General features: G+C 47.3%; 1 protein-coding gene across 8 annotated transcripts in view; it reads left to right on the top strand.

Annotated features, from left to right (window-relative positions):
• The window catches only part of NWD1 (NACHT and WD repeat domain containing 1), a 98,279-nt gene that overhangs the window by 29,073 nt on the left and 54,492 nt on the right, over positions 1-14,714 (top strand). For all 8 annotated transcript variants that reach the window (XM_074384435.1, XM_010330131.3, XM_074384436.1 and 5 more), the window contains 2 exons: positions 9,395-9,598; positions 12,035-12,194. In XM_074384435.1, coding sequence (XP_074240536.1) covers positions 9,395-9,598; positions 12,035-12,194 — 364 coding nt within the window. The remainder of the gene's footprint in view (positions 1-9,394; positions 9,599-12,034; positions 12,195-14,714) is intronic.

Here is a 14,714-nt window from a genome sequence, read left to right as displayed (position 1 = left end):
TCAAACTGCTGGGATTACAGGTGTGAGCCACTGTGCCTGGCCAGTTTTTTTATTTTTATTTTTAGAGCTGTGGGTCTGGCTCTGTCACCCAGGCTGGAGGGCAGTGGTGTGATCATAGCTCACTGCAGCCCCCAACTCCCAGGCTTGAGTGATCCTCCCACCTCAGCCTGCCAAGTAGAGTAGCTGGGACTACAGGCATGCACCACTGTGCCCAGATAAATACATTTTTTGTTGGTCAACTATACCTCAACAAAACTGGGAAAATAAACACATACATGCAAAAGAAAGAAAAGGCTGCCTACGTGGTTGCTTAAGCCAGTGAAGTCTCAGGGTTATAAATTGCAATCAACCTGGGTCATGGTAGCTTGGGACCATTGCTCAGAGATGCTAGATGTAGATGAGGGGTCCAAAGTAACATGCAGAGATTGTTTTTTTGATATAGCAAGAAGAGAGAGAGAGGGAAGGAAGGAAGGAGGAAGGAGAGGGGGAGAGAGAAAGGAAGGGTGGAAGGGAAGAGGGGAAGAAGGGAGGGAGGGAGGGAGGGAGACAGAGAGGCCTGGTGTGGTGGCTCACGCCTGTAATCACAGCACTTTGGGAGACCAAGGTAGGTGGAGCACTTGAAGTCAGGCATTTGAGACCAGCCTGGCCAACATGACGAAACCTTGTCTCGGCTAAAAATACAAAAATTAGCCGGGATGGTGGTGGATTACAAATCCCAGCTGCTCAGGAGGCTGAGGCAGGAGAATCACTTGAACCCTGGAGGTGGAGATTGCAGTGAGCCGAGATTGTGCCACTGTGCTCCAGCCTGGTGACAGAGTGAGACTCCATCAGAGAGAGGGAGAGAGAGGAGAGGAAGGAAGAAGAAGGGGGGAAGAAAAGAAGGAAGGAAAGGAAAGGAAAGAAACAAGAAACAGAAAAGGAAAGGAAGGAAAGAAGAAGGGAAGAAGAAAAGGAAGGAAGGAGAAAAACAAAAGCAAAAATAACACGTTGCAGAGAGGAAGGGGTTAATCAGAAGCACTCAAACAGCGAAACTCCCTCCCCGGAGTCTGTCCTCTGCCAATTGGCAGAGACACCAAGGAACAAACCTTCGCCTTTACTGCAACCGGCCAACAGCAAACACAAAACCACCATCCAAAATGCCGACAACACAGTTTTGCCTCTTCTCAGTTTTAGGGGGATGTTTTTTTTTCTTTTTCAGCCTGTGCCCTTTCAGACCTTTGTTAATTACCACAAATTAATCTGGAGGGTGTTGGTTACCACATCGAGGAGGTCTTTCTGCTTGTTTCTTTGCCAGAAATAGAAACACATTCATGCTAGTGTAAGAAATAAGAGAGTAGGCTGGGTGCAGTGGCTCACGCCTGTAATCCCAGTGTTTTGGGAGGATCACTTGAATCCAGGAGTTTGAGACCAGCCTAGGCAATATAGTGAGACCCCTGTCTGTACAACAAAGTTTTTTAAGTTAGCTGAGCATGGTGGTGCATGCCTGTAGACGCAGCTACTCAGGAGGCTGAGACAGGAGGATCACTTGAACACAGGAGTTGAAGGCTACAGTGAGCCGTGATTACAACACTGCGCTACAGACTGGGAGACAGAGGAGAGGGGAGAGGGGAGTGGGGAGAGTGGGGCTTTATTCCCATGGGGAGTTAGGGAAATTCAGGGTCATCTTATGGCTGACTCCCAGATTTCCCGACTGGCCTAAACTCTGTAAGAGTACAAATACGGCCGCTGTTGTGGCTCACACCCATAATCCCAGCACTTTGGGAGCCTGAGGTGGGAGAATTACTTGAGCCCACGAGTTCAAGACCAGCCTGAGCAACAAAGTGCAACCTCCTGCCTCGATGAAAAATATAAATATTAGCTGGGCGTGGTGGCGCGCACCTGTAGTCCCAGCTACTCGTCTGAGGCAGGAGGATTCATTGAGCCAGGAGGTCATGGCTGCAGTGAGCTGTGATCGTGCCACTGCACTCCAGCCTGGGCAACAGAGCAAGACCGTGTCTCCAAAAAAAAGTGCAAATAACGACTGGGACATGTTCCAGAATAGAGGGGTGGCCCATCAGGCCATTCTGTTGAAGTCAGCTTGGGGGAAGTGAGTTGTCATGAAAACTGTCATAAAAATCAGGGTAGTTTCTCCTACAAATTTATTTTTGTAGACCCCATGTCTACAAAAATTAAAAAAAAATTTCATTATCAGGTTGTGGGTGTGTGCAGTCTCAGATACTCAGGAGGCTGAGGCTGGAGGGTTGTTTGAGCTCAGGAGTTCGAGGCTGCAATGAGCTGTGATTGCACCACTGCACTCCAGCCTGGGAGATGGAGTGAGACCCTGTCTAAAAAAAAACAAACAATGGGACCAAGTGAGGTGGCTCACACCTGTCACCTCAGCACTTTGGGAGACTGAGGTGGCCGGATCATTTGAGGTCAGAAGTTCGAGACCAGTCTGACCAACATGATGAAACTCTGTCTCTACTAAAAATACAATAAATTAGCCAGGCATGGTAGTGTGCACCTGTAATCCCAGCTACTAGGGAAGCTAAGGCAGGAGAATTGCTTGAACACTGGAAGTGGAAGTTGCAGTGAGCCAAGATGACACCCCTACACTCCAGCCTGGGTGATAGAGCAAGACTCTGTCTCAAATAATAAAATAATAATACATTCCTTCTCCCTTTGGGGTCCTTTCTGCACATCAACTCTCCTTGTAGACTCTTCCTTCAGTAGCTTGCCCTGAGTCACAGTTGGCATCAAGAGCTCCTATTTCTGGGACCAGGTGCCATCTTACCGACTTGTTCTTTGGGTCCCAATTCCAAAGTCCAGGGAGACAGAATCAGTTGGCCTCCTTGGTGCTCTGTCTGGTCCAATCAGTAAAGCCAGGTGTCTCACAGGGCTGGCGCCAGAGGTGGTTATGAAGGATGATGATGAGATGGAGGATTCTGGTTGCTCCAGTTCCATGAAAATATGTCATGCTTACACATCAGATCCATGTGGCGGGATGGTGACAGCTTCTCTCTTGGAGCAGACCTGAGATCCTTCTAGTCCAGAGGTTGTCACTTCAGGATAGTTCTACCCCCTACCCAGGGGACACTAGACAGTGTCTGGAGGCATTTTGGGTTGTTATGACTGAGCAGGGTGGTGCTCCTGGTGTCTCTACTGAATGGAGTCCAGAGATGCTGTTTAACCTCCTGCAGTGCAAAGGATGGTTCTACTTTAGAGAATGATCCAGCCCCAGATGTTGATATTGCAGAGGGTAAGAAACCTTGCCTTAGCATGAGAGACCCTATCCATTCATCCATCCATCAATCCCTCCCTCTCTCCTTCCACAATCTCTATCATCATCCATCCATCCATCCATCAATTCATCATCTCAACCTTTCATCCATCCATCGTCTCTATCTTCCTTCCATCTATCCATCATCTTGATCTTCCATCCTTCCATTCATTCTCTCTAAATTCCATCTACCCTTCCATCTATCATCTCTATCTTCCCTTTACTCATCATCTGTGTCTTCTATTCATCCATCCACCCATCCACCCATTATCTTTATCTTCCTTCCATCCATCATCTCTATCATCCATCTATCCATCTATTCTATTCTTTCTTCCACCCATCATCTCTGTCTTCAATCCATCTATCCATTCATGTGTCATCTCTATCTTCCATTCATCTATCCATCCATCCACCCATCATCTCAATCTTCAGTCCATCTATCCATCCATCCATCCACCCATCATCTCTATCTTCCACCCATCCATTCATCCATCCATCCATCCATCCATCATCTCTATCTTCAGTCATCCATCCATTCACCCATCATCTCTATCTTCCATCCATCCATCCATCCATCCATCCATCCATCCATCTATCCATCCATCCATTCACCCATCATCTCTATCTTCCATCCATCTATCCATCCATCCATCCATCCACCCATCATCTCTATCTTCAGTCATCCATCCATTCACCCATCATCTCTATTTTCCATCCATCCATCCATCCATCCATCCATTCACCCATCATCTCTATCTTCCAGCATCAATACATCCACCCATCATCTCTATCTTCCATCCATTTATCCATCAACCCATCATCTCTATCTTCCACCCATCCATTCATCTACCCATCAACTCTATCTTCCATCCATCCACCCATCATCTCTATATTCCTTCCATCCATCTATCCATCCATCCATCCATCCATCCACCCATCATCTGTATCTTCCATCCATCTACTCTATCTTCCATCCATCTATCCATCCATCAACTCTATCTTCCATCCATCCATCCATCCATCCATCCACCCACCCATCATCTCTATCTTCCATCCATCTATCCACCCATCAACTCTACCTTCCATCCATCTATCCATCCATCTATCCACCCATCATCTCTATCTTCCATCATCCATCCATCCACCCATCATCTCTATCTTCTGTCCATCCATCTAGCCACCCGTCATCTCTATCTTCCTTCCATCCATCTATCCATCCATCCATCCACCTATCATCTCTATCTTCCATCCATCCATCCATCCATCCACCCATTATCTCGATCTTCCTTCCATCCATCATCTCTGTCATCCATCTGTCTATCCATCCACTCTATTCTTTCTTCTACCCATCATCTCTGTCTTCCGTCCATCCATCCAATCATTGATCCATCCATCATCTCTATCGTCCATCCATCCATCCATCCATCAATCCATCCATTCATCTACCCATCATCTCTATCTTCCATCCATCCATCCATCCATCCACCCACCCATCAACTCTGTCTTACATCTATCCATCTACCCATCATCTCTGTCTTTCATACATCCATCTATCCATCTATCCATCCACCCATCATTTCTATCTTCTATCATCCATTCATTCACCCATCATCTCTATCTTCTATCCATCCATCCATCCATCCATCCACTCACCATATCTGTCTTCCATCCATCCATCATCCCTATCTTCCATCATCTATCCATCCACCCATCATCTCTATCTTCCATTTATCTATCTATCCATCCATTCACCCATCATCTCTTATCTTCCATTCATCCATCCATCCATCCACCCATCATATCTGTCTTCCATCCATCCATCCATCCACACATCATCTCTATCTTCCATCCATCCATCCATCCATTCATCTACCCATCATATCTGTCTTCCATCCATCCATTCATCCACACATCATCCCTATCTTCCATCCATCCATCATCTCTATTTTTCATCCATCCATCCACCCATCATCTCTATCTTCCTTGCATTCATCATCTCTATCTTCATTCATCTATTCACCCATTCACCATATCTGTCTATATTGTCTATCTCTATATATTTCTCTATGTCCCATCAATAAATATGTATCATCTATATCTCTGTCTAGCTGTTACCTCTAGTAATCTATCTCTCTAACATCTATCTCTACCTGTCTAACTCTATATTTATCCCACATCTACAAATACACCATTTTAATCTATCCACTATTTAAATTATCTATTTGTCTATCATCTCTCTCTCTATCCATCTATTCATTTATAATCAGTCTCTGTATCTATCTCTCTATTGCTCATCTATTTTGATCCTGTCTATCTTTTTATTTTATTTTATTTTCTGATCCCGTCTATCTTTACTATCTCTCGAGCACTCTTTCTCTCTCTCATTTTTTTTTTTCGAGACAGAGTCTCACTCTGTTACCCACGCTGGAGTTCAGTGACTTAATCACAGCTCACTGCAGTCTTGGCTTCTTGGGCTCAAGCGATCCTCTTATCTCTGCCCCCTCTGAATAGCTGAGACCACAGGTGCACACCACCACACTCAGTTATATATTTACTCTTCTTTTTTTTTCTTTGAGACAGAGTCTCACTCTGTTGCCTAGGCTGGAGCCTCCTGGGTTCAAGTGATTCTCATGTCGGAACTTCCCAAGTAGGTGGGATTATAGGTGTGCCCCGTATGCCTGGCTAATTTTTGTATTTTTAGTAGAGACAGAGTTTTGCCATGTTGGCCAGGCTGGTCTCAAATTCCTGGCCTCAAGTAATCTACCCACCTTGGCCTCCCAAAGTGCTAGGATAATGGAAATAAGCCACTGCACCCCGCCTTATTTATTTATTTATTTATTTATTTATTTATTTATTTATTTATTTATTTATTTAGTAGAGACAGTGTTTCACTATGTTGCCCAGGCTGGTCTCAAACTCCTGGGCTCAAGCAGTCCTCCCAGGGCCTCCAAAAGTGATGATATTATAGACATGAGCCACCATGCCTGACCTGTAATCTGTCTCTGTATATGCAGTTGGCTCTTGAATAACCTGGAGGTTAGGGGAACCAAATATCTCCCAACACAGCTCAAAATTGATACATAACTTTTGACTCCCCCAAAACTTAACTACTAATAGCCTACTGATGACCAGAAGCCTTACCAGTAACACAAATAGCTGATGAACATGTATTTCATGTTTTATGTATTACAGACTGTATTCCTACAATAAAGCAAGATAGAGAAAAGAAAATGATAGTAGGAAAATCATAAGGGGGGCTGGAGCACAGTGGCCCATTATTGTAATTCCCGCTATTTCGAGGCTGAATACAAGAATTGCTTGAACCCAAGAGGCAGAGGTTGCAGTGAGCTGAGATCACGCCATTGCACTCGAACCTGGGCAACAGAGCGAGACTCTGTCTCAAAAAAAGAAAAAATAAGGAAGAAAAGCACATTTACTATTCATGAAGTGGAAGTGGATCATCACAAAGGCCTTAATCCTTTTCATCTTCATGTTGAGTAGGCAGAGGAGGAGGAGGAAGAGGAGAAGGAGGAGGAGGCTTGGTCTTGCTGTCTCAGAGACAGCACAGGTGAAAGAAAATTCACATATAAGTGGATTCATGCAGTTCAAACCTGTGTTATTCAGGGGTCAACTATATACCTATCTGCCCATCTGTATCTATTTATTTATAATTATTTATCTTTATATTTATCTCCATGTCTATTGTTCTAGCTCTTATTTATATCTATCTCTCTCTAATCTATCTTGTATCCATCCATCCATCCTCTGAACCTTCCATCCAACCATCCATCCACCATCTCTATCTTTCATCCATCTATCCATCATATTGATCTTCCATCCATTCTCTCTAAATTCCATCTATCCTTCCATCCTGTCTGTCTATCTATAATCTACATGCCTATCTGTACATCTGTCTGTCTATCTATTATGCTACCAGCATCTAGTGGGTGAGGACTTGGGTGGAGGGTGCTACACATCCTACAACGGGGATCCCCAACCCAACCCCCAGTACCGGTGCCAGTCCATGGCCTGTTAGGAGTCAGGCGGCATAGCAGGAGGTGAGCAGCAGGCAAGCAGGTGCATCTTCATCTGTATCTGTAGCCACTCCTCATCGCTCCCTTTACCGCCTGAGCTCCACCTGCTGTCAGGTCAGCAGTGTCATTCGATTCTCATAGGAGCTCACATCCTATTGGGAACTGTGCATATGAGTAATCTAGGTTGCTCAGAACTTATGAGAATCTGATGCCTGAGGACTTGTCACTGTCTCCCATCACCTCCAGATGGGACCATTTAGTTGCAGGAAAACAAGCTCAAGGCTCCCACTAATTCTACATGATGGGGAGTTGTATAATTATTTTGTTACATATTACAATGTAATAATAAAAAGTAAAATATACAATAAATGTGATGCATTTGATCATCCCAAACCATCACCCCCACCCCAATCCATGGGGAAAAAAAATTGTCTTCCAAGCAACTGATCCCTGGTTCCAGAAAGATTGGGGACTGCTGCCCTGTAACACACATGACTGTCCCCACCCTAAAAAAATGATCTGACCCCAAACATCAACAGTGTGAGCGCAAGAAACACTGCACTCAGGCATGCCCTGTGCTCTCTGGGAGCCTCACTTCCTCCCCTGCACAGAGGGGCTGATTGGGAGGAGCATCCATCCCCCAAGGCTGCTGGAAGCCTCAATGAGGTCATGCTCATCGGAGTAAGAGCTCAGAGAAGGGAAACTAGTGCATTATCTTCTTAGCCCTCAACAGTTTTGCTTTTGGCAGATGAGGAAACTGAGGCAAAGAGGAGGTACATTACTTGCCAAGGTCTCTTATCCAGGATCAAATGCAAGCCTGGGTGACCATGCACAGCCCTGTTTTGCAATTCAGGCTAGGCAGGTCCTGTGGGGGTGCCAAGTGAGGTTCCTGCCCTGGGGTTCGCATTGCTTAGAAGGTGTCTTCGGGGATGAAGGTGTCTTCGTGGTTCTCCTATGACCACGGGCACATCTTCTGGGCTCTCTCTGATACCATATTATAGAGCCATTTGCAGGCCAGGTGTAGTGGCTCATGCCTGTAATCCTAACACTTTGAGAGGCTGAGGCAGGTAGATCACCTGAGGTCAGGAATTGGACAGCAGCCTGGCCAACACAGGGAGACCCCATCTCTACAAAAAATACAAAAATTAGTCAGGCATGGTGGTGCACACCTGTATTCCCAGCTATTCGGGAGGCTGAACCCAGGAGGCAGAGGTTGCAGTGAGCCAAGATGGTGCCACTGCAACAACCACAACAACAAAAAAATGAAAGGAATGTTTTCAAAGAGTACAGCGTTGGGTATCCCATCGTAACTACAAGCCATGAAAACCATGGAACACTTGAAAGGCGGTTCATGCAACCCAGAAACTGAATCTTAAATTGTATTAATTTTTAACTAGCTTAACCTTATTTTTTATTCATTTGTTTATTTATGTATTTATTTTAGAGACAGTGTCTCACTCTTTTGCCCAGGCTGGAGTGCAGTGGTGCAATCACAGCTCACTGCAGCCTCAACCTCCTGGGCTCAAGCGATCCTCCCACCTCAGCCTCCCGAGTAGCAGGGACTACAGGTGTCTGCCCCCATGGCCCAGCTAATTTTTAAATTTTTTTTGTAGAGATGGGGTCTCCCTGTGTTGCCTAGGCTGGTCTTGAACTCTGGCCTCAAGCCATCCTCCTGCCTCAGCCTCCCAAAGTGCAGGGATTACAGGCATGAGCCACCAAGCCCAGCCCACTTACCCTAATTAAAGACACACGTTGGTGGGCCAGGGTAGGGTGGCGTGGGTGCAGTTGGTTTCTGCATCATTTTCCTTGAGTTACCTCGTCCTTCCCTCGCTATGCTGTTTGTCTCAGACCCCTCTGAGGTTGAGGAGCAGGCGTTTCATGGCTCTGTAGGTGTGCATGTGGAGGAAAAGATCGGAAAAGGTCTTCCTTGGTGGGTACTGCCCTGACCCGGCTTGGGCCCTTGTGGGCGCTGTCCAAATGCTGATCCCAGGTGCTGCGCTGCACATCGCGCAGGTGGCTGTATCCCTCCCTCTCTTGGCTTCTGCATCCTCCAGACGCAGAAGACAGGCGATGCGCTTCAAAGCCCCACCCTTCCTCCCAGGCACGGTCTCTCGGAGGCAGAGCTGAAGGATGTCTTGTCCTTGGACGACGAGGTCCTGCAGGCTGTGTACCGGGACTGGACCCCGCCCAGCAAGGAGCTGCTGCGATTTCCACCCCTGCTGTGGGTGCGGCTTCGTCGGGATCTGGGATACTGCTTGGCCCGGCGGCCTGCGGATGGCTCCACCCTCCTGGCCATTGCCCACAGGTAGGTCCAGGCAGAAGTGGCAGCAACACTGCCTGGGTAGGACCTCCAGAATGAGAACTCGCTGGCGGGGGGGTGGGGGGGGGTTCTTCTCAGAACCGGATCCTTCACTCCACATTCCCAGGGAATCAAGTCCAGTTCGAACACTGGCACAATTCACTCTTTTTTAAAATTGAGTTGAGGCTGGATGCAGTGGCTCACGCCTGTAATCCCAGCACTTTGGGGGGCCAGGGCGGGAGGATTGCTGGAGGCCAGGAGTTGGAGGTTAGCCTGGGCAACATAGTGAGGCCCCATCTCTACAAAAAATGTAAGAAAATTAGGTAGGTGTGATGGTACACACTTGTGATCCCAGCTACTTGGGAGGCTGAGGCAGGAGGATCACTTGAGCCCCAGGAGTTTGAGGCTACAGTGAACTTTGACTGCATTGCTGCACTCCAGCTTAGGTCACAGAGTGAGATCTTGTTTCAAACTAAACTAAACCAAAATAGGTGAAGTTCACATAACATAAAATTCACCACATTATTTTATTTTATTTTGATTGATTGATTTTTTTTTTTGAGGCAGGGTCTTACCCAGGCTGGAGTACAGTGGTGTCATCACGGCTCACAGCAGCCTCAAACTCCTGGGCTCAGGTGACCCTCCCACCTCCACCTCCAGAGTAGTTGGGACTACAGGCATGTACCACTATGCCTGGCTAATTTAAAATTTTTTTTTAGAGATGGGGTCTCACCGCATTGCCCAGGTGGGTCTCGAAATCCTGGGCTCAAGAGACATACCCACTTTGGTCTCCCAGAGTGCTGGGATTACAGGTATGAGCCACCATTCCTGGCCGATTCACCACATTTTATTATTTTTGAGATTAAATCTTGCTCTGTCACTCAGGCTGCAGTGCAGTGGCACAATCTCAGCTCACTACACCCTCCATCTCCTGGGTTCAAGTGATTCTCCTGCCTCAGCCTCCTGAGTAGCTGGGATTACAGGCATGAACCACCATGCCTGGCTAATTTTTGTATTTTTAGTAGAGATGGGGTTTCACCATATTGGCCAGACTGGTCTTGAACTCCTGATCTCAGGTGATCTGCCTCCCTTGGCCTCCAAAAGTGCTGTGGTTACAGGTGTGAGCCACTGCACCCAGCCAGAATTCATCATTTTAAAGTGGACAATTAAGTGGTACTTTAGTACACTCACAATGTTGTACCCCCACGTCTGCCTAGTTCTAGAATATTTTCATCCCCCCAAAAGGAGAGCCTGTCCCCATCAGCAGTCACTCCCCACTCCCCTCCCCCAGCCCCTGGCAGCCACTCATCTGCTTCCTGTCTCTAGGGATTTTGCTGTTCTGGACATTTCAGATCAATGAAATTACACACCATGTGGCCTTTCGTGTCTGGTTTCTCTCACTCAGCATCATGTTTTTGAGGTTCATCCACATTGTAGCAGGGATCAGTGCTTCATTCCTTTTCATGGCTACATAATATTTCATTGTATGGATGGACCACGTTTTGTTTATCTTCATCTATGGATGGACTCTTGCATTGCTTCCATGTTTTTGCTGTTGTGAACATGCTTGTGTAAGTTTTTGTTTGAACACCTTCCTTCCTTTCCTTCCTTCCTTCCTCCCTCTCCCCCTTTCTTTCTTGCCTGCTTTCTCTTTCTTTTCTCCCTCCCTCCCTTTCTTTCTTTCTTTCCTTCTTTCCTTCTTTCGTCTTTCTCTCTCTCCTCCTTCCCTCTTTCTTTCCTTCTTTCTTTCTCTTTCTTTCCTTCTCTCTCTCTCTCTCTCTCTCTCGCTCGCTCGCTCGCTCGCTCTTGCTCTTGCTATCTCTCTTTCTCTTCTTTCCTTTTCTTTTTTTTGGAGTCTGTCTCTGTCACCCAGGCTGGAGTGCAGTGTCACGATCTGGGATCACTGCAACCTCCACCTGAGAGGAGGGATTCTCTTGCTTCAACCTCCTGAGTAGCTGGGATTACAGGTGCCCACCACCATGCCCGGCTAATTTTTGTTTTTGTTTTTTTGGTAGAGACAGGGTTTCACCATGTTGGCCAGGCTGGTCTTGAACTCCTGATCTCAGGTGCTCTGCCTGTCTCAGCTTCCCAAAGTACTGGGATTACAGGTGTGAGCCACTGCGCCCAGCCTGAACACCTGTATTTTTGATTCTTCTGGGTATATACCCAGGAGTGGATATATACCCAGCAGAGTCATGTGATAAGTTATTTTATGTTAAAATTTTGGAGGAGCCCAAAGGTTCCTCTTTGAAGGTAAATTTACGTAAGGAAAAAGAAAACATGGACCAATTTAGAGAAAAATGTTCCTTATCAAATAGCACAGGTGGTCCACAGATTGGTTTAGGATGCCTTGGCATTTGGGAACTGCCTCCAGGAAGGTAGGCAGCCACCTTTGAGCTCGATGGGTCTCCAGGTCCATCAACCTGTGTACTCTCTCTGTAGACAGCTGGTCCAGGTGGTTCATGAGCGCTATCTGTCGGGGTCCGAGAAAGCCGAGAGGCACGGAGTCCTGGCCGATTTCTTCTCAGGGACCTGGAGCCAGGGTACCAAGAAGCTCATCACTCTGCCACTTGTGGGGAAGCCCCTCAACTTGGACCGAAAGGTGAGGTACCTGGGACCCCCACTCCCTACCTGTAACCTCCACCCTATCTGGCATGGCTCACCTCCTCCCTTCCCCTTTTTGCACTCAAAACATCCTCCTGACCTCCTCCTCCTCCTTTTCCACAGAGGGGAAGATGTCCCTTCTACCCCAATTTTTTTTTTTTTTTGAGACAGACTTGCTCTGTTGCCCAGGCTGGAGTGCTGTGTCACGATCTCAGCTCACTGCAACTTCCATCTTCTGGGTTCAAGCCATTCTCCTGCCTCAGCCTCTCCAGTACCTGGGACCATAAGCATGCATCAGCATGCCCAGCTGATTTTTGCATTTTTAGTAGAGACAGGGTTTCATCATGTTGGCCAGGCTGGTCTCGAACTTCTGGCCTCAAGCCCAGTGATCCACCCTCCTCAGCATCCCAAAGGGCTGGGACTACAGGTGTGAGCCACCTCGCCTTGCCCAGGCTCTTCTACCCCAATTTGGAGGTGGGGAGGAGCTGATGATGATGTGGATATAACCCCTCACACCAACTTTGCAAAGGGGAAAAATAATCACATCTGGAAGCATATTAGAATTTTCCCCAAACTCGTGGCATCTCAGAGGGTTTTTTTCCTCCAAATTTCCATAATTTTTTTTTTTTTTTTGAGACGGAGTTTCACTCTTGTTACCCAGGCTGGAGTGCAATGGTGCAATCTCGGCTCACCGCAACCTCCGCCTCCTGGGTTCAGGCAATTCTCCTGCCTCAGCCTCCTGAGTAGCTGGGATTACAGGCACACGCCACCGTGCCCAGCTAATTTTTTGTATTTTTAGTACAGACGAGGTTTCACCATGTTGAGCAGGATGGTCTTGATCTCTTGACCTCGTGATCCACCCGCCTCGGCCTCCCAAAGTGCTGGGATTATAGGCGTGAGCCACCGCGCCCGGCCAATTTCCACAATTTTTAATTCACAAAATTAAAAAATTAACAAAAGTATTTTTTTGAGACAAGGTCTCTGTCTCTGTCTGTTGTCCAGGCTGGAGTGCAGGGGCAACATTACGGCTCACTGTAGTCTTGACCTCCTAGGCTCAAGCCATCCTCCCACCTCAGCCTTCTGAGTAGTTGGGACCACAGGTGCATGTCACCGCACCTGGCTACTTTTTATTTTTCGTAGAGATAAGATTTCACCATGTTGCCGAGGCTGATTTCAAACTCCTGGGCTCAAACAATCCTTCCATCTTGGCCTCCCAAAGTTCTGGGATTACAGGTGTGAGCCGCCAAGACCAGCTGACAAAATCCAAAATATTGAATACATTTTTTTGGTCTAATTCTGTTACACCTGGTTAGTTCTTATCATCTTCAACAAAGCTTACTAAAGCTAAGGTTTACTTTCATTCCAAACCATTATACACCTCTGCCCTCAATTTAACTCATTTTTTTGGTGTAATTTTTATTTTTTGAGATGGAGCCTCACTCTGTCTCCCAGGCTGGAGTGCAATGGCGTGATCTCGACTCACTGTAACCTCTGCCTCCCGGCTTCAAGTGATTATCCCACCTCAGCCTCCGGAGTAGCTGGGATTACGGGCACACACTAGCGCTCCTGGTTAAATAAATTTCCGGGGTATAAGTGCAGTTTGTTACATGGATGTATTGATACATGGATGCATAATAAACCTGACAATTTAAACATGCTAACCTCTGACTCTTCATGAGGCATGAGTTTTACCCATCTGCCCATCCACCAATCTACCCATCCATCCACCCATCCACCCATCCATCCACCCATGCACCCAACCATCCATCCATCCATCCATCCATCCAGCCATCCATCCATCCATCCATCCACCCATCTATCCATCCACTCACCAATCCATCTATCCATCTACCCACCCACCCACCAACCCATCTATCCACCCCATCCACCCATCCATCCACCCACCCATCTACCCATTCACTCATCCATCTATCCATCCATCCATCCGTCCATCCATCCACCCACCCATCCACCCATCTATCCATTCATCCATCTACCCATCCATGCATCCATCCATCCACCCATCCATCCATCCATCCATCCATCCATCCATCCATCTACCCGTCTACCCATCTACCCATCCACCCGTCCACCCATCCATCCATCCATCCGTCCACCCACCCATCCACCCATCCATTCATTCATTCATCTACCCATCCATCCACCTATCCATCTATCCATCCGTCCATCCATCCACCCATCCACCCATTCATCCATCCATCCACCCATCCATCCATCCATCCATCCATCCATCCATCCATCCATCCATTCATCCACCCATCCATCTATCCATCCACCCACCCATCCACCCATCCATCCATTCATCCGTCTACCCATCCATTCACCCATCCACCCATCCATCCACCTACCCACCAGTCCACCCATCCACCTGTCCACCCGTCCATCCACCCATCCATCCACCCTCCCACCCACCCATCCATCCACCCTCCCACCCACCCACGCATCCACCCATCCATCCACCCATCCATCTATCCGTCCATCCATCCATGCATCCATT

Source organism: Saimiri boliviensis, chromosome 14, assembly GCF_048565385.1.
Source record: "Saimiri boliviensis isolate mSaiBol1 chromosome 14, mSaiBol1.pri, whole genome shotgun sequence".
Taxonomy (NCBI): domain Eukaryota; kingdom Metazoa; phylum Chordata; class Mammalia; order Primates; family Cebidae; genus Saimiri; species Saimiri boliviensis.
Note: the sequence above shows the minus strand (reverse complement) of the source record. Positions and strands in the feature narration are given on the sequence as shown.